The following is an 18542-nucleotide window of genomic DNA, read 5'->3' as shown; positions in this document are numbered from 1 at the left end:
ATGGCTAGTTTAACTTGCCGAAGGCGCCTTCTATAGCCTTGGAAGGTGCCTTCACACTGTTCATCGAAGGCGCCTTCCAGCCATGGAAGGCACCTTCCACAAAAGGTGCGAGGCGCCTTCAACAGCCTTTGAAGGTGCCTCCAGCAGCACTTGCAGCTCCATTTCGCTCCTTTGCTGCTGCAATCTCCTGGGTGATTTTGGCCACCGGAATAGGGCTCACCCGAACCTAATTTCTGGCCCTTTCCTCGATCAGGCTTCCGCTCTGATTTCTCGTCCCTCAAACGTCGTGTGCGTTCTTCTCGTCCACCAATATACTCTTCCGCAGCTCTTTCATCCCTCGGATGCACCGTGCCCGTCGGGTCCCTTCCCGTGCCATCATTCTCGCTAGCTGCATCTTCCGCTCGACTTCCCGTGCTCCTAAGCTCCTGCACACTTAGACACAGGGATTAAAATAAAATATGACCCAATCTAATTTGGTTGATCACATCAAAACAACCACGAGGTCTAACAGGGATTACTTGGTTACAACCGGAGAGGTTGTTAATCCAAGAAAGTTGAAACCTTAGTAAGTAGTCTCCTTTGTTGGATCGAGACGCGCTAGAGGGGGGGTGAATAGCGCTCGCGGCTATTTCGTTCGATTACCGGAATCGTGAAACGTTCGTAGAGTAATTAAAGCAGCGGAAAATGTAAATAAACACAAACACAGAGACACGGTCGTTTTACTTCGTTCGGAGCCTAAGGCGACTCCTACTCGAAGGCCCGCGATCCTTGATCGCTTCCGGTGGGCAACAACTATAAGCTCGATAAACGATTACAAGTTGAAGTACAATAAACGACAGTAATTAATTATACCAACGACAAAGAAATGAAGATTCGGAGCTCCTGGTCGTCGGGCACAAGTAGCAGCACTTCGGAACGTCGTTTGGAGCAGCACGTAGCACTTGAGTCACTTGGAAGAAGATGTTTGAAGCTGCTGGTCGAGACCCCTTATAAAGGGGGTTCAAGGCGCCTTGAACGAGCCGAGTCACCCGCGTGGATCAGCACTGACCTGGTCGAACTCTATCTGGTTCAAGGCGCCTTCAGCCTATCCAAGGCGCCTCCAACCTCCGGTCCAAGGCGCCTTGAACTCCATTCAAGGCGCCTCCAGTCTGCTGCGCTGGCCTTTTCCTGGCTCGCACCCGAGGCGCCTCCAAGCTCCATGGAGGCGCCTCGGACACTGTTCATCCGAGTCCTTCTTTGTGTTTTTGGTACCTGCAAGTATGTTAATCCAAAGATACCTGCAACACAAAGTTAACACAAAATAATAGTATGAATATGAAATCATGACAGTCTCCGGACTATCCGGGTCTGACTTCGGTTTCCACCGGAAACCCTAGGTCGACCCCTCTACGGGAACGTGTCCTCACCTACTCCTCTCGGGAGATTTTATTGCCAACACGATCCTCCGGATCATTGGACTTTTGCTTAGCACTCGATGCTTCCGGACTTTCTACTGAACGCCAACTCCCCGACCAGTCCAATCTTCCACCTAGTTCGTGACACCAAGACTTTCCGCATAGGGTTACCACCCCCTATGACCTAGGGTTACCACCCCCTAGGGATTTACCTTGCCTAACCGCAGTTAGGACTTTCCTGAAACACTCAGCAAAAGCTGTCAGATAACAAAGCACCTTAATTTTGAATCCTTTGCGATTATCAAAACTTAGGTTCGATCGTCGGATGCTTCCCGCACCAACAATCTCCCCCTTTTTGATTATGGCAACACGTAATTCAAAGTTAAGAAAAACAACATATGTAATAACTGCATAAACTTCAAACGTAATAACAGTTAAGCTGGAAACTTTTAACTTTGTAATATAAGACTCCCCCTTAATAAAAGCCCTCCTTTTATTAATTACTTTGAGTTTTCTTTTAACTTTAATTTACCTACTCTCCCCCTTTGCCATATATCAAAAATAAACCAGTTTGAGAGTAGATTTGTATTTTCTGAAGGAAAATTTTCAAAAGAGAGAAAAAGAACAATTTTGCTTCAAAATGATTCGTATTGAGAAAATATTTTGCCAAATAGCTAAGTTTAGAGTACAATCTAACTAAGTCTAGTTCAAATAGTCTTAAAATTAATTAAGTTTGAAAATATGAGCATTTGAATTTTCAATAAAAGGATTTGTTTAGAAGTTATAGAATATGAGGTCAATTGAATGAAAATATGAGGTCACTTAAAAAAATAACTTTAACACTTTTCCCAATTGTCTAACCTTTAGCTACTTGCTAATTGCCTAGAGGGCAGTAGCTTTCACATGGTTAGTCAAATTAAGTCCATTTGGTCCAGTTAGAGTTGGCTAGAGCTGGAAGACTTGACTTGATTATTGTTTATGATGTGTTTAACGCCCAGACTCATATTGATGCACAAATATAAGCATTCCTGAGTCCAGGCTGTACCCTATGCATCTCACGCCTTTCTAAGTTTTTCAAACACAAGCAAGGTAGACCTAGGTGTTTGTGAGATGCTCTGGCTTTAACCTAGGGGAACATGATTTCTAGGGGAAATCTTAGGCTAGATCCAAATGTTGAAAATTCTAATAAATTGGAATTTTGAAATAAGTATTTTCCTAGAATTTTAAAAGTAAATGATAAGTAAGCTCAGATTTTTGTGAAACTGAATAAGCATGCAAATAAGTACATTCACAGAATAAGGAAGTCTAAACAAGTGAGACAACAATCCACAGAATAATGCATAACAGAGTCATATCAAATAGCAGGATCATCTGCTCGAGGAGAACTAGCTGGAGGATCATGGGGCTGCTCAGGTGCTGGCTGACCTAGCCGTCGTATCTCGTCACGAAGGGACGTAAATCCGGCAGCCATCTCGGATCGAATAGAGAGAACTATCCGTCGTGTCTGGATGGACTCAACCTCGAGTCGAGCTAGTCTGTCCTCGACGGAGAGTGAGGAAGAGGTCGAAGGTCCAGCCGAGGTGGATGGTCTGGCAGACGGGGAGGGATCCGCGAAAAGATCCTCAGCTAAGAAATCAGCCCAATCCTCTCCCTCGCTTGGTAAATCATCTGCTGGAGCGATAGGGGCATGCCTGCTGTGGTCGTCCTATCCACGCTAGAACTCCATCAGCCGTGATATCGGCACGGCTAGTCTACAACTACGGGATCCTAGCTCATCATATATAGTAAGAGGAATGACTGTTCCTCTGGTCACATCTATACCCTCTATCGTCGAAAAGAAACGTGTCAGAATATGACAATAGGGCATGTGGACTATCTTGGAGGTGACTGTCCCAGATGCACAGATAATGTTCTGGAACATATGCAGGGCAATATCGATGTCAAATCGATGACACAAGGCATACAAAAAGAATGAGTGTGAAGATCTCATCTTCGGGACATCCCGAGATGAGATCGGCAGAATACATGCTGTCAGGACCCTATACATCATGTAGTCCTGAATCCGAAGAGTAACTGACCTGAACTCAGTCAAGTCAGCAGGTCTCTCTCCCCCGAGGAAATACGTATAGATAGTATCTAACGTAATGTGGGAGTAAGGATCGCCAAATGGCAGATCCCTACTGGGATAGCATAGAAAGGTAGACTCAGAAGCCCTAAGACCTAGGGTGGTGCGTAGCAGAGTGGGAGTAAGCTCAATGTCCACGCCAGAAACTCTGGTGCTGTACCTATTATCATCAATCCTCTCAAGATTGTGATAAAACTGTGCACATAACTCCTGGTTTACTGTATCGGTGCAGTAAACCAATTGATCCAGTTGATAGTGCTCTATCATTTGAATAGTTGGTTGACAATACTGGGTATAAAAAGTCTTATTCACATATCTAGGCTTGATAGGTTCAAAGATGTAATTAGCAAAGGTATCCCTAAGATGTATAGTCGGGAATCTGATATCTGCTGATGGAATTCTAGCTGGATTAAGATCAACATGTCGGCGTTTCCTATTTTGAACGATTTTACCAAAAATTGACAGAAATAAGCAAAAGTTCTAAGTAAAATTTGATCGGAAGGGATTAGGATTATACCTAGGAGGCATTGTCACGTAGAGAGGGAAAAAAAACCGGTTGAGGGCGCCTTAGTTGGGAGGAAACCGCACGAGTAACGCGTGCTTGGCGTCGACAGAAAACGAACAGAAGGCTTCTGTTCGTTTTGATATAACGTGTTGAAGGCGCCTTAAACCAAGGTTTAAGGCGCCTTATATAAGTTGGAGGCGCCTCGGGTTGATCCGAGGCGCCTTAAGACGAAGCGGCGGGAATTTTCCCGCCGCTTGCTAAGGCGCCTCCTTTTGATGGGAGGCGCCTCTGATAAGCTCCACCCGATTTTTTTTTTTTTTTTTTTTTTTGAAGAGGTTTTGAAATAATTGAGTTTTTAAAGATAATTTTGAAATTGAGTTTTTAAAGCTAATTTTGAAATTGAGTTTTAAAATTGATTTTGAAAATTGAGTTTTAAAATTGATTTTGAAATTGAGTTTTAAAATTGATTTTGAAATTGAGTTTTAAGATTGATTTTGAAAATTGAGTTTTAAGATTGATTTTGAAAATTGAGTTTTAAAATTGAATTTGAAATTGAGTTTTAAAATTGATTTTGAAATTGAGTTTTAAAATTGATTTTGAAATTGAGTTTTAAAATTGATTTTGAAATTTGGGTTTTAAAATTGATTTTGAACTTGAGTTTTAAAATTGATTTTGAAAATGGTTTCCAAAATTTGATCAGATGGGTGAGAGGTACTGACCCTAGTTGGTCTTATAAGTGGGTCAGGGGCTGGTTCCTCTAGTTTATTAAGACTTGGTTGAATTTCATCATCTTCTATATTTCTTGGATCAATATCAACATCCTCATTTATATTTGGTAGATTATTTTCTTCATCAAATATTATATTAGTTGTTTCTTCAACCTTCAGGGTGTTTTGATTGTAGACTCTATAGGCTCGACTGTTTGAGGAGTATCCTAAAAATATTCCTTTGTTAGATTTGGGTGTGAATTTTCTTAAATAATCTTTAGTATTTAAAATGTGAACTTTACATCCAAATACTTTTAAATAATTTAAGTTAGGAATTTTATGATAATATAGTTCATAAGGGGTTTTCTTGTGAAATTTGTTGATCAAAATTCGGTTTTGAATATGATTTGCAGTATTTATTTTTTGCCCGAATTGGTGATTTACATTATATTCATTTAACATGGTTCTAGCGGCTTCTTGTAGAGTTCTATTTTTACGTTCACTAGACCATTTTGTTGGGGGTTCTAGGACATGAAAATTCATGTTGATATCCATTTATTTTACAAAATTGGGTAAATTTATGATTTTCAAATTCCCCTCCGTGATCACTTCTTATTCTTTTAATTTTAGTATCTTTTTCATTTTCTATTAATTTACAAAAGTTACTAAATATTTCATAGGTTTCATCTTTAGTTTTTAGGAATTTTACCCATGAAAATCTAGAGTAGTCATCAATTATTACTAAGCAATACGGGTTCTTGCTTAGTGACTTAGCTCCATGTGAATCAAATAAGTCAAGGTGAAGGAGCTCAAGTAAGGAGCTGGTTCTTTCAAGATTTGTTGATTTGTGTGTTGACTTCGTTTGTTTTCCTTGTTGACAAGCATTACAGATAGAATTTTCAATGAATTTTAGGTTTGGTAAACCTTTAACTAGACCATTATGACTCATTTTTGAAATGAGTCTAGTGTGAGTGTGACACAATCTTCTGTGCCACAAAGCAGTTTCCTCTTCTTGTGTTAGAAAACACTTTGTTGAGGATGTCGGTAGATTAATTGAATACATATTATTTATCCTAAGTCCCTTAAGTAAGATTTCAGGATTTTCAATGTTTTTAACTAAACACCTGGTTTTGTCAAAAGTTACTACGTATCCGCTATCACACAATTGACTTATACTTAGTAAATTAAACTTGAAATTTTCAACTAAAAGGACTTTTTGAATAATAAAATCGGAGTTGAGTTCGATATTACCTCTTCCGATTACCTTAAGTTGACCTTCGTTACCGAATGCAACTGATCCTAAGTTCTTGTATGTGAGTTTAGTAAACTTCAATTTATCTCCAGTCATGTGTCTGGAGCAGCCACTATCCAACATCCATTGATCCAATTCCTACATAGGAAGTGGTTGAATTGTTTTAATGGATTTCTTGAAGTAAACTTGTTAGAGATAAATTTTGAAGGAGTTTTGAAATTGAATTTTTAAAATAATTTTGAAATTTAAGTTTAAAAATAATTTTGAAATTTAAAATAATTTTGAAGTTGAGTTTTAAAATAATTTTGAAATTGAGTTTTGAAAGGATTTTTTGAAATTGAGTTTTAAAATTGATTTTGAAAATTGAGTTTTAAAGTTGATTTTGAAATTTGAGTTTTAAAATTGATTTTGAAATTGAGTTTTAAAATTGATTTTGAAATTAAGTTTTAAAATTGATTTTGAAATTTGAGTTTTAAAATTGATTTTGAAATTGAGTTTTAAAATTGATTTTGAAATTTTAAAATTGATTTTGAAATTGAGTTTTAAAATTGATTTTGAAATTGAGTTTTAAAATTGATTTTGAAATTGAGTTTTAAAATTGATTTTGAAATTGAGTTTTAAAGTTGATTTTGAAATTGAGTTTTAAAATTGATTTTGAAATTTGAGTTTTAAAATTGATTTTGAAATTGAGTTTTAAAATTGATTTTGAAATTGAGTTTTAAAATTGATTTTGAAATTGAGTTTTAAAATTGATTTTGAAATTGAGTTTTAAAATTGAAAAATTGATTTTGAAATTGAGTTTTAAAATTGATTTTGAAATTGAGTTTTAAAATTGATTTTGAAATTGATTTTTAAAATTGATTTTGAAATTGAGTTTTAAAATTGATTTTGAAATTGAGTTTTAAAATTGATTTTGAAATTGATTTTTAAAATTGATTTTGAAATTGAGTTTTAAAATTGATTTTGAAATTGAGTTTTAAAATTTATTTTGAAATTGAGTTTTAAAATTGATTTTGAAATTTGGGTTTTCGAATGAATGTTATTACTTAGTCATCTCACCCGATCTAAATTTTCAATCAGGGAAACCTATGATTGATGTGAGATGATTTATAATTCAATTTTAAGGTTTGGGTTAACTTTGTGTTAGATTCAGGTTTAGCTTTGGGTTCAACAAGTAAGCATTCTTTGGATAAACTTCTGGGCTATGGTGAGTCACAAGGAACTCATTAAAGTAACCATGCCTTCGAGGTTTTCCAAATAGTCCTACCCATTGAGCTTAGTACTAAACCTTGGTCTAACTAGTTAGGATCCATTTAAGGGTAGCTTCGGTCAGTTCCACTTGGCCAAATGCACCAGGTCGAAGCCATATCTTCCTAGACATGCGATGCCCAAGCTTCCCTAACGTACTATCATCCAAAAACTTCACCAGTACTGTGGTTCAAGTTAACCTTAGTCCGTTTTAATCTAACCTTAATTACCCTGCCGGGTAATCTACTCTTGTTTTACCCATTTCGGGTAGATTAGGTTCAGTTACCCTCCCGGGTAGTTTAGTTGGGGGTGCCAGCGAGTCTGGATCCCTTATCTTCATTTTGAGTTTTAATTTCTTAATTTGAATTTTGAATTTAATTTTTAATTTTGAATTTTGAATTTAATTTTTAATTTTAATTTTGAATTTAATTTTAATTTTGATTTCGAATTTAATTTTAATTTTGATTTCGAATTTTGAATTTAATTTTAATTTTGAATTTTGAATTTAATTTCTAATTTTGAATTTTGAATTTAATTTTTAATTTTAATTTTGAATTTAATTTTAATTTTGATTTCGAATTTTGAATTTAATTTTAATTTTGAATTCGAATTTTGAATTTAATTTTAATTTTGAATTTTAATTTTAAATTTTTAGGATTGTTTTTCTCTTTGCTCCCCCTGGATCATGGCCTCGATATGGTCTATCGAGGTAGTATATTTGATCCTTTGGAACCCAGTATTGGCCAAGTCCAACTTGATTAACCAAGTTAGACTTGGAGACCCATGCTTGGACTGTTTTAATACTTTGTTTGTTTATTAATGATAAATAGGATCTATATTTACTTTTGTAACCCAGCCCAGTTCTGTTGTAGATGGCTCTTTGTGTCCCAAGAATCAAGTCCAAATTCTTGGAGCCCAAAGTAAACCGTTCTAAGGTATTTTCTAAATCTTTAACCTTATTTGTTAAACTTGAATTTTCTTCCTCAAGTTTTTGAACTTGAGTTGGAAATTCAGTCTGACTCTGGTCAGGTAAGGGTTTGGTGTCAGCCACTTCTTTAAGGACACTTACTTCCTTTAGAAGTGACTTAACTTTTAGGTTTGACTTAGCTAATTTGCGCAATAAATAGCTAACTAAACTGTTCAACCGGGAGATACTTACAGCGGGGTCTGGTCCTTCGGAAACGGATACGGATCCGTGGCTTTGCTCGGACTCTGCCTCAGACTCGCTCTCGCATCCGGATTCGACGACTTGGTCCCGGGCCATTAATGCGAGTAGACTCGTTTGTTCGAGCTCGTCGTCTTCTGATGAAGATTCGTCCCATGTTGCCTTAAGGACCTTTTTCCTTCTTTGCTTTTTGATCTCCTTCAGGTTAGGGCAGTTGGTTTTGATGTGCCCTTTTTGGTTACACCCATAGCATGTAACTTCAAACTTCATCTTTGTATTTTGTGGGCCTTCCTTTGATTTCACTGCCTTCTTTAGATATCTTTTGTCGAATCCTTTCGTCTTGTAGAGCTTCTTCACGAGATTTACCAGCTCGGTTGTAATGTCACCTTCTTCATCATCAGAGTCTGGTTCAGCTTCCGATGCTGGTTCGTTTCTCCGTCGAGGTCTCGGTTCCCGGGTTCGGCTTGTACCTGCAACCAACGCAATACCTTTCTCAGTAGGCTGTGCATTAGTCTGCTCATGAAGTTCAAATTCACTAAAAAGTTCATCTAGTTTTAAAGAAGATAAATCCTTGGAAACTTTGTAGGCATCTACCATTGATGCCCACAATGTATTCCTTGGAAACGAGTTTAGGGCATACCTTATTACGTCCCGATTTTCTATCTTCTGGCCAATTCCGTGAAGAGAGTTAAGGATGTCTTGTATTCTCGCGTGAAGAGAACTCGCCGTTTCGCCTTCCTGCATTTTTAGATTATATAATTTATTAAGTAAAAGATCTCTTTTACTTACCTTGGTGTCGTCAGTGCCTTCGTGGAGTTCGATGAGCTTTTCCCAGAGTTCTTTTGCGGAGGAGAATGGACCGACTCTGTTGAGCTCTTCTTTGGTAAGACCACATTGGATGGTGCAGGTGGCTTTGCGTCGGCTTCCACCTTTTGATAAATGATGGCTCCCAATTTTCACAGGTGTAGGCTTCTGTCGGTACCGGTTAGCGATTCGATCTGTTTGATGATGATCCGGTATCGAATCGATCTTCAGATATATCTCCATTCGCCTCCAATCCCAAGTCTTCTCCGGAAAATAGTGGGGACGAGCGGTGCTATATCCTTCTTGTTGGGCCATTTAGATCTAAAAGAACAAAAACAACAAAATATATTCCAAGACCGAGTCTTGGATTAGTAGTCGAGAGTAAAGGATAATAAAAGCGAACTCGGTGGTGTTGCACCTACTTGAGCAAAAGTCGATTCGAGGAAACAAAATTAGAATATAGCTATAAGGCTAAATTCTAATTCGACTCAGAAAAAACTGCGAAAAAATTGTTTTGAAAGGTGGTTGCACCAATTCAAAGCGACCCGCTTCGATACCAATTGTTGGATCGAGACGCGCTAGAGGGTGAATAGCGCTCGCGGCTATTTCGTTCGATTAGGAATCGATCGTAAAAGTGATTAAAGCAGCGGAAAATGTAAATAAACACAAACACGAGACACGGTCGTTTTACTTCGTTCGGAGCCTAAGGCGACTCATACTCGAGGCCCGCGATCCTTGATCGCTTCCGGTGAGCAACAACTATAAGCTCGATAAACGATTACAAGTTGAAGTACAATAAACGACAGTAATTAATTATACCAACGACAAAGAAATGAAGATTCGGAGCTCCTGGTCGTCGGGCACAAGTAGCAGACTCGGAACGTCGTTTGGAGCAGCACGTAGCACTTGAGTCACTTGGAAGAAGATGATTGAAGCTGCTGGTCGAGACCCCTTATAAAGGGGTTCAAGGCGCCTTACATTCATCAGGCGCCTTGAGCAGCCAAGTCACCGCGTGGATCGGACCGACAGTCGAACTCTATCTGGTTGGCGCCTTGACCTATCCGGCGCCTCAACCTCGGTCAGCGCCTTGAACTCCATTCAAGGCGCCTCCGGTCCGGCTGCCTTTAGCCTTGCACCTGAGGCGCCTCCAAGCTCCATGGGGCGCCTCGGACTATTCATTCGAGTCCTTCTTTGTGTTTTGGTACCTGCAAGTATGTTAATCCAAAGATACCTGCAACACAAAGTTAACACAAAATAATAGTATGAATATGAAATCATGACAGTCTCCGGACTGTCCGGGTCTGACTTCGGATTTCCAGCCGGAAACCCTAGGTCGACCCGACGCCTACTGTTCCCTCTACGGGGAACGCGTCCTCACCTACTCCTCTCAGGAGATTTTACCTGTTGCCATTACGATCCTCCAGATCGACTGGACTTTTGCTCGGCACTCGATGCTCCCGGACTTTCTGCTGAACATCCGCTTCACCGGCCAGTTCAGACTTTCACCTGGTTCGCGACACCAGGACTTTCCACCTAGGGTTACCACCCCCTAGGACTTTTGCCTGAAGCCATCGATCTGCCAAGACTTTCCGCATAGGGTTACCACCCCCTATGACCTAGGGTTACCACCCCCTAGGGATTTACCTTGCCTAACCGCAGTTAGGACTTTCCTGAAACACTCAGCAAAAGCTGTCAGATAACAAAGCACCTTAACTTTGAATCCTTTGCCATTATCAAAACTTAGGTTCGATCGTCGGATGCTTCCCGCACCAACATCCTTTACACGGAGAAGCCTCTTACAGTGTTGATGGCTCACAAACAAGTTGTAGAATAAACTAAAAGAGTTTACAAGTATTGTTATGAACCATTGGGACCAGGGCTGTATTTATAGACCTGGTCGAGGCGCTTGGAAGGGATAAACTTTTATTTCCGACGCAACGGAACACGCCAAGTCCCATTCCGGATAATTTTCTGCTCCAGGAACCCCGAAGGGTTCCGGGCGCCCAGAGTCTGAGCGCCCCAGACAGGTCCAGGCGTCCCGAACCAGCTCGGGGCACCCCGAACCAAAAATTAGCTTTTGTTGATTTTTCAATCCCGGTCTTTCGTTCCATTTCCGCTCGCCTTGGTCCGGATCTTTTACTCTAGCTCTGTTCACTTGGGTGATCTCGGCCATCCGGAATAGGGCTCACCCGAACCCAACTTCTGGCCTTCTCGAGCAATCTTCCGCTCTGGCTTCTCGTCCTTCGAAAACGCCGCGTGCCTCATTCTCGTCTGCCTGTGTACTCTTCCGCAGCACCTCATCCCTTAGATGCACTAAGCCCGTCGGCTCTCTTCCGTGTCGTCCTTCTCGCTAGCTACGTCTTTCACTCAACTTCCTGTGCTCCTAAGTTCGTACACACTTAAACACAGGAGTTAAATACTAACAGGAGCTAGCCTGACTTGGTTGATCACATCAAAATTACCTTGAAGTACTTACATAAGGTTTCTCCATCTTTACCAAGACTTCCTGGAAAGGAAAAAAAAAAAGAATTACTTTATTTAAATTGTCTTGCGCGTCTAACTTATGCTACTTAACTGCTAAACCATTTTTGCATATTTGTATTGACTTGTCTTACTTGATCAAATTATTTCCATCATGCTACTCTATTTATTTGATTATCGATCAAGTTATTTAACTTCATAAAATTCGTAACGTATTTAACCCCCACCTTTTAGCGTCGTGTTTAATCTTACAAATTGATGTGGTGGGTATAGGAAACCATAGGTTGCGGGGTAAGGCAAAAGTCAGGTCAACTAGTCAAAAGTCAAATAGAGATGACAGTTAAAGTCGCTTATCAGACTCCTTCAACTTAGTTCACCAGACTTCTCCAACTCGATTCATTTGACTCTTCCGATTCAGTCCACCGGACTTTTCCAGCTTGGATAACTGATTCCTTCAACTTGATTCATCTGATTCCTCTAACTTAGTTCATAGGACTTTTCTAGCTCGATAACTAATCCCTTCAACTCAGTTCATCCGACTTGGTCCATCAAACTTTTCTAGCTTGGATAACTGATTCCTTTAGCTCAGTTGTCCGACTTCTCCGACTCGGTTCGCCGGACTTCTCTAGCTCAGATAACCGATCCCTTCAACCTAGTCATCCGGCCTCTTCGACTCAGTTCACTAGAGTCTTTTAGATCAACCACTCTAAGGGGAGATCTACATCCTACGTGGCTTATGCACTTTTTTCCAGAAGAACATGGGTACAATACCCTTTACTCCTATAAGATGTGGGTGACGTAGCCGTTACTCCTGTAAGATGTGAGCAACGTAGTCGTTTCTCTAGGAGACATGGGCAAACGCATGGGTAACGTAAGTGCACAACTGTTGTGGCAAAAGACGAATACGCTCGCCCCCAGTGTCCCCGTTAATCCGTCCCAGGGCCAACACAGAGGAGGAAGTGTACAACTGTAAACCTATATAAAATCGCTTGCTCCTATGGGTGCAGGTATGCACACACCGAACCATCTAAACTCTGATCATTCTATTTTTCTATTACTTTGGCACCCTTCTCTAATTCTAATGTTAACTTTAATGTCGGAGTGATAACGTTGAGTCTAACCTCAACCTCCATTTTAATCTTTTGTTAACTATTTATAGGAACTTCGTGAATCCCCTCACTATCATCCCCTCGCTATCATATCATCTGAGGTCTTGTTGTCATATGAGATCTTGGGGTCGAAATTCGGCGTGACCGAACATAATCTTCCCCATGTCTTGATCATTTGCACTAATGGCTAGTAGTCACCCGTGATTTACCTCCTCCGTGTTGGCCTAAGAACGGATTGACAGGGACGCTAGGGACAAACGAATCACCTTTTGCCATATCTGTATCCTACTATACTTTTTGTTGATTCATCATAACATGATCTCATGCAGAAATAATATTCATTCCAATTTGTCCTGGAATAGAAATCATTCTGAAATTAATTAAAAGAAGTCAGAAAAATAAATATATGAAAAAACAAAAATGAAATATGAGAATAATCATCTGGCATAAAACGGATGAGAAAGTAAAGCATCAAATGTGACTTAAGATTAAAACAAAAATGAAGAAGCTCCCACTGTGAGACCCTTCCTATAGCCTTCGTTAATTTTGAGGACGAAGACACTTCATTGTTTGTTTTTCTTAAATATTTTTTTATTTATGTTAAAAAAATAAAAATATTAAAATATTATAAAAAAAATTGGCAACGCTAATTTTTAGCAGTCGAACAACTAAAAACGATTAAATTTTAATCATTATTCAACAGTTAATTTTTATTTTTTTTAAAAAAAAATTATCTATAAATATATTTTAAATCTTTCATTCTTCTTTTCATTTTCTTAATTCTTTACTTCTTTCAACCACGAAAATATCTTAATTTATATCAAATGACTAAAAATTTAGATTGATCTATGCTTCATAAATTCTAGAGAAATAAATTGATGGAAGATACGGAAGATATAAATGAACAAATAATACTCAGACTATATGAGTAGCAGCAAACGATACGTCAAAGAGCTCAAAAATTTTCTAGTAGAGTACAGAAGAGAAGATATTTAAATCGGGATCATGAAGTTAGACATGCTCGTCTTTTCAATAATTACTTCTCTGATGAGCTAACATTCTAATGATATATTCCGACGTCGATGCCAAATGCAAGAAGGTTATTCTTTCTTATAGTCAATGTCTTAAAAAAATCATTTAAAATATTTCCAATGGAAGGTCGATGCGACAGGAAAAAAAAGTTTATTTCTATTTCAGAAATCATGACGACTATCTGTCAAATAGCGTATGAAATCCTTGCTGATCATTATGATGAGTATCTACGAATTATTGAAACAACTATCATACAATGATTATTCAGCTTTTGTCGATGCGTAATTGAAGTATTCGGGGCCTAATATTTGAGAAGACCTAATGCTAATGATATCCAACACTTGCTTGAAATGCATAAATAGAGACATGACTTCATTGGCATATTGGGTAGTTTTGTTTGTATGCATTGACAGTGGAAAGATTGCCCCGTCGCTTGGAAGAGCTAATTTACTCGGGGAGATCATGACATCTCGACAATTGTACTTGAAGCGGTCCCATCTGAGGACTTATGGATATGACACGACTTTTTTAGGATTGCAGGGTTGCGTAATGATATCAATGTGCTTAACAAATCACCTTTATTAAACGTCTTATAAGGAAATACACCTAAAGTTAATTTTATGGTTAACAATACACAATATACAAAGGAATACTATCTGATTGATAGAATATATCCAGTTGAGCTATTTTTATCAAGAGTTTTCTATGACCCCATGATCTTAAGAGAGAAATATTTAAGGAACGACAAGAGATTGTGAGAAAGGATGTTGAGTGGGTATTTGGAATGCTCCAATCTCGATAGGCAATGCTCAAAGGTCAAGGACGATTTTGGTATAAGAAAAATTTGAAGGATATCATGTATACATGTATTATTTTGGACAACATGATTAATGAGAATGAAGGAGATAAGTAGTCAATTGGTAGAGAGATCATCCATCATAAATATTTCAAAGCTCCATCTAAGAATTTCAAGAATATCTCTGAAAAAATTATGAACTATGTGATAATCAATTATATCATGAACTTCGAGCCGATTTGATTGAGCATATTTAGGTACGCTATAGTTGTGATCGATAAAAAATAATTTATTAACTACGATACTTATGTTGTAAAATTTATGTATTATTTTAATTATTAATATTAGTTTAGATTAAGGGTAATTTTACATGCAGTCCATATTCGCAAACAAATCTTTGCATGCAGTCCCCATCCATGAAAATATTTGTTTTCACTCCCCAGTCAAACATATTTACCTAATTCCCCATGATATTTTTAAGTACAAAAAGTCTAAAAATCAGTATAAATCCTCTTAAATTGAGTATATTAACTTAGAATCTAGTATATTTTCTATTAAATTGAGTACGATTCTTTTTTTACCTCAAAATATACTCGATTTTAGTTTAATGTGCTGAATTTAATAGGAGTTATACTCATTTTTAGACTATATGTACCGAAAAATATGAGGGTTAATTTCGATAGAAAATACTCGATCCTAGTATAGAGTGTTGAATTCTAGTGTAAAGTGCTGAATTTAAGAGGAATTATATTTGTTTTTAGACTTTTTATACCTAAAAAATAAGATGGACAATTTTGATAGAAAATATACTCGATTTTAATATAAAGTGCTAACTTTAAGAAGAATTATACTCGTTTTTGGACTTTTTGTATTCAATTTTAGATTTTTTATACCTAAAAAATCTAAGGGGTAATTTATGTAACAATATTTGCATGAGGGAGTTGAAACAAATATACTTTGCATGCAGGAAGGAGAAACAAATTTTTTTGGACATGGGGATTGTATGCAAAGTTAATATTATGATTGGAGATTTTTCTCTAATTTGCCGTTAGATTAACAATGGGTAAATTTAAATTTTATAAAAAAATAATTATATATAATATAAAATATGAAGGAGAGATAAAAAATATATATAAAATAAAAATATGATATTTATAAAGAAGTTATTTGGAGGTTTTTATAGTAGAGGGATACATAAAATTTTTTACTTCTAACACGGAAAAGTCAATGGAAGTTCATACAGAGGTTCTACGGATATGGATATCACCGTGCAAACCAAAACGCTTGACTTTTTTTTATTCTTTTTCTTACCACTTTAAAAATGGATATTTTATATAAAATTTAGTGGAGAATACTAAATGAATTATGCATATTTTTAGAAAAGATTAATTAAAAATTTTATTAAAATACTTTTAGATAAGAAGAGTAGCATTTGCTATCAAACTTCCTGGAACACTCTGCAAGAACATGGCTCAAGCCAGAGTGGCGATCCTTCCGATCCCCTCCGCCGGCCACATCAAGTCCACGCTCGAGATGGCCAAACTCCTCCACCGCTACCACTTCTCCGTCACCGTCCTCGTCGTCCCTGTCCCCAACTATCCCGTCGGCGGCTATATTGCCACCATCGCCGCCTCCGGCCTCGACATCGACTTCTGCCATATCCAGCCCGTCGATCCGCCCAAGGGTGCCAACGGACTAGAGGATTTCATCACCGCCTACATGGAGAAGCAAAACCACCATATCAAATCCGCCCTCCATGACCTCTTGCGCTCCGACGACGCCCCTTTAGCCGCTTTAATCGTTGACTTATTTGCCACCGGAGCGATCGACGTTGCCGCCGAGCTCGGTGTCCCTTGCTATGTCTACTTCGCCACCAACGCAGCCTTCCTCGCTCTTATGCTCTATCTCCCAACCCTCGAGGAGAAGTTCCCCGAGGAGTTCGAGGAGATGGAAGAAGAGGTGAGGGTACCGGGCGTGTGCCCCATCCCGCCGATCTCGATGCCGTCGCCCTTCATGAGGAAGAAGAGCGGGAGGTACACTTGCTTCGTCCACCATGGCCGGCGCTACTCCGAGCTTAAAGGCATCTTGGTCAACACATTCACGGATCTTGAGCCGGCGACGCTGCGGGCGCTGGAAGAGGGTCTCTGCGCGCCCGGCCGTCGGACCCCTCCGGTGTATCCAGTCGGCCCGCTGATAGCGCGCGAGGAGGGCGAGAAAAGTCGGCACCACGAGTGCGTCGCGTGGCTCGACGGGCAGCCGGCACGCTCGGTGGTGTTCCTCTGCTTCGGGAGCAGAGGCTGCTTCAGCGCTGCGCAGGTGGGGGAGATAGCGGCGGGGCTGGAGCGTAGCGGGTGCCGGTTCTTGTGGGCGCTGCGGGTGGCGTCGGAGGAGGCGGTGCTCGGGATGCGGAAGCCGGCGGATGCGAAGCTGGAGGAGGTGCTGCCGGAGGGATTTCTGGAGAGGACGAAGGCTAGGGGGATGGTATGGCCGTCGTGGGTGCCGCAAGCGGAGATACTAGCTCACCGGGCGGCGGGGGAATTCGTGACGCACTGCGGGTGGAACTCGTGCCTGGAGAGCCTGCAGTGCGGGGTCCCCCTGCTGGGGTGGCCGCTGTACGCGGAACAGCATTCGAACGCGGTGGTGATGGCGGAGGAGATGGGGGTGGCGCTGCAGCTGAAGGTGGAGAGGGCGAATGACAACTTTGTGAAGGCGGAGGAGTTGGAGAGGGGAGTGAGGGCGTTAATGGGGGAGAGCGAGGAAGGAAGGAGAGTGAGGGCCAAGGCCGAAGAGATGATGGCGGCGGCTAAGAAGGCATGGGAACAAGGTGGATCTTCCTCAGTAAACATGGAAGCCCTGGTGAAGGAGCTGCTCGCCAAATGACTGCATATGCATCGACAATGTATGTTTTTGATAAATTGCTATGCTCTATTACTGATTACTTCGGGTTTAGAATCTCAAAGTACAGACCACTTCGAAAAATGTTTCCAAATAAAAGAGTGATGCCCCATATCATTGAGGCAAATTAAACTAGAACAAATGTCACCATTGTTCCAGGGTTACATGTGATAGAGTTTCCAGCTTGAGTTCATCTCTATGGAACAGAAACTTTAGATTAATATCATAAATATATATTGATATGGTGCGTAAATGAGGGGCCTCATAAGATTAGAAAGTCAATAATCAAGAGAATGTGACAATCAATGATCAAGAGGACGTGACAGTCCATGGTTAAAAGGGCATGATAATCAATGGTTAAGAGGACGTGACAGTTAACAATCAAAGGAAGATGGGAGTTAGGTCTCCTCATGTCACCATTTGTATAATTCTCGGTCGGTTACAGGTAGGGTAGGTCCTCATGTCTAAGTCCTAGGACGAGGTTTGGACTAGTTCCTGGCCTACCCCCTACTGATCAGATCTCCCCAGCCCAAACTTTACATATGACCCTAGCACCTTTACCAGACAGCCCCCGACCAGCTCTTCAGCAATCAGGTTATGAAGGCTGGGTCTCTAGTCATAGTCTCAAATGAGTCCCGACCGGTTTGGCACAGTTCATTCTCTTCATCAAGACTTAGTTCTTATAGCATATTTGAGTAATCATCTCGAGCTGTTTGCAGTTGAACCCAGGCGGGACAGATAACACTAAGCGACAATAGTGTCAGAGAATCGTAACCTCCTGTCAGATAATAACTGTCGTAAGTCAGAGAATATTTCAATATTCTGCCAACACTGAGAGTGGAACCTTCCTCCTACCAATGATAGGTCGTCGAACATCCTTCCTCACTCAACACGCCATGACACCTGGCATTCTCTGGCAACATTCAGGCTCACAAGATAGGCAGAGTCGTATAAAAAAGGAGGTCCTCTTCATTGGTCAAGTACGTGCACATCCGCATGCATCTTGACTTCAACAATTCTTTTTTCCTT

The 18542-nt window shown here is 39.8% G+C and overlaps 1 protein-coding gene across 1 annotated transcript; it reads left to right on the top strand.

The window, feature by feature from the left end:
* The first annotated feature begins 16058 nt into the window (after window positions 1-16058).
* LOC121989624 (UDP-glycosyltransferase 71K2-like) lies at window positions 16059-17601 on the top strand. Its single transcript, XM_042543771.1, has one exon. The coding sequence runs from the start codon at window positions 16086-16088 to the stop codon at window positions 17496-17498; it is 1413 nt and encodes a 470-aa protein (XP_042399705.1). The 5' UTR covers window positions 16059-16085; the 3' UTR covers window positions 17499-17601.
* Window positions 17602-18542: the final 941 nt, after the last annotated feature.

This window comes from Zingiber officinale, chromosome 6B (assembly GCF_018446385.1).
Source record: "Zingiber officinale cultivar Zhangliang chromosome 6B, Zo_v1.1, whole genome shotgun sequence".
Lineage (NCBI taxonomy): Eukaryota > Viridiplantae > Streptophyta > Magnoliopsida > Zingiberales > Zingiberaceae > Zingiber > Zingiber officinale.
Note: the sequence above shows the minus strand (reverse complement) of the source record. Positions and strands in the feature narration are given on the sequence as shown.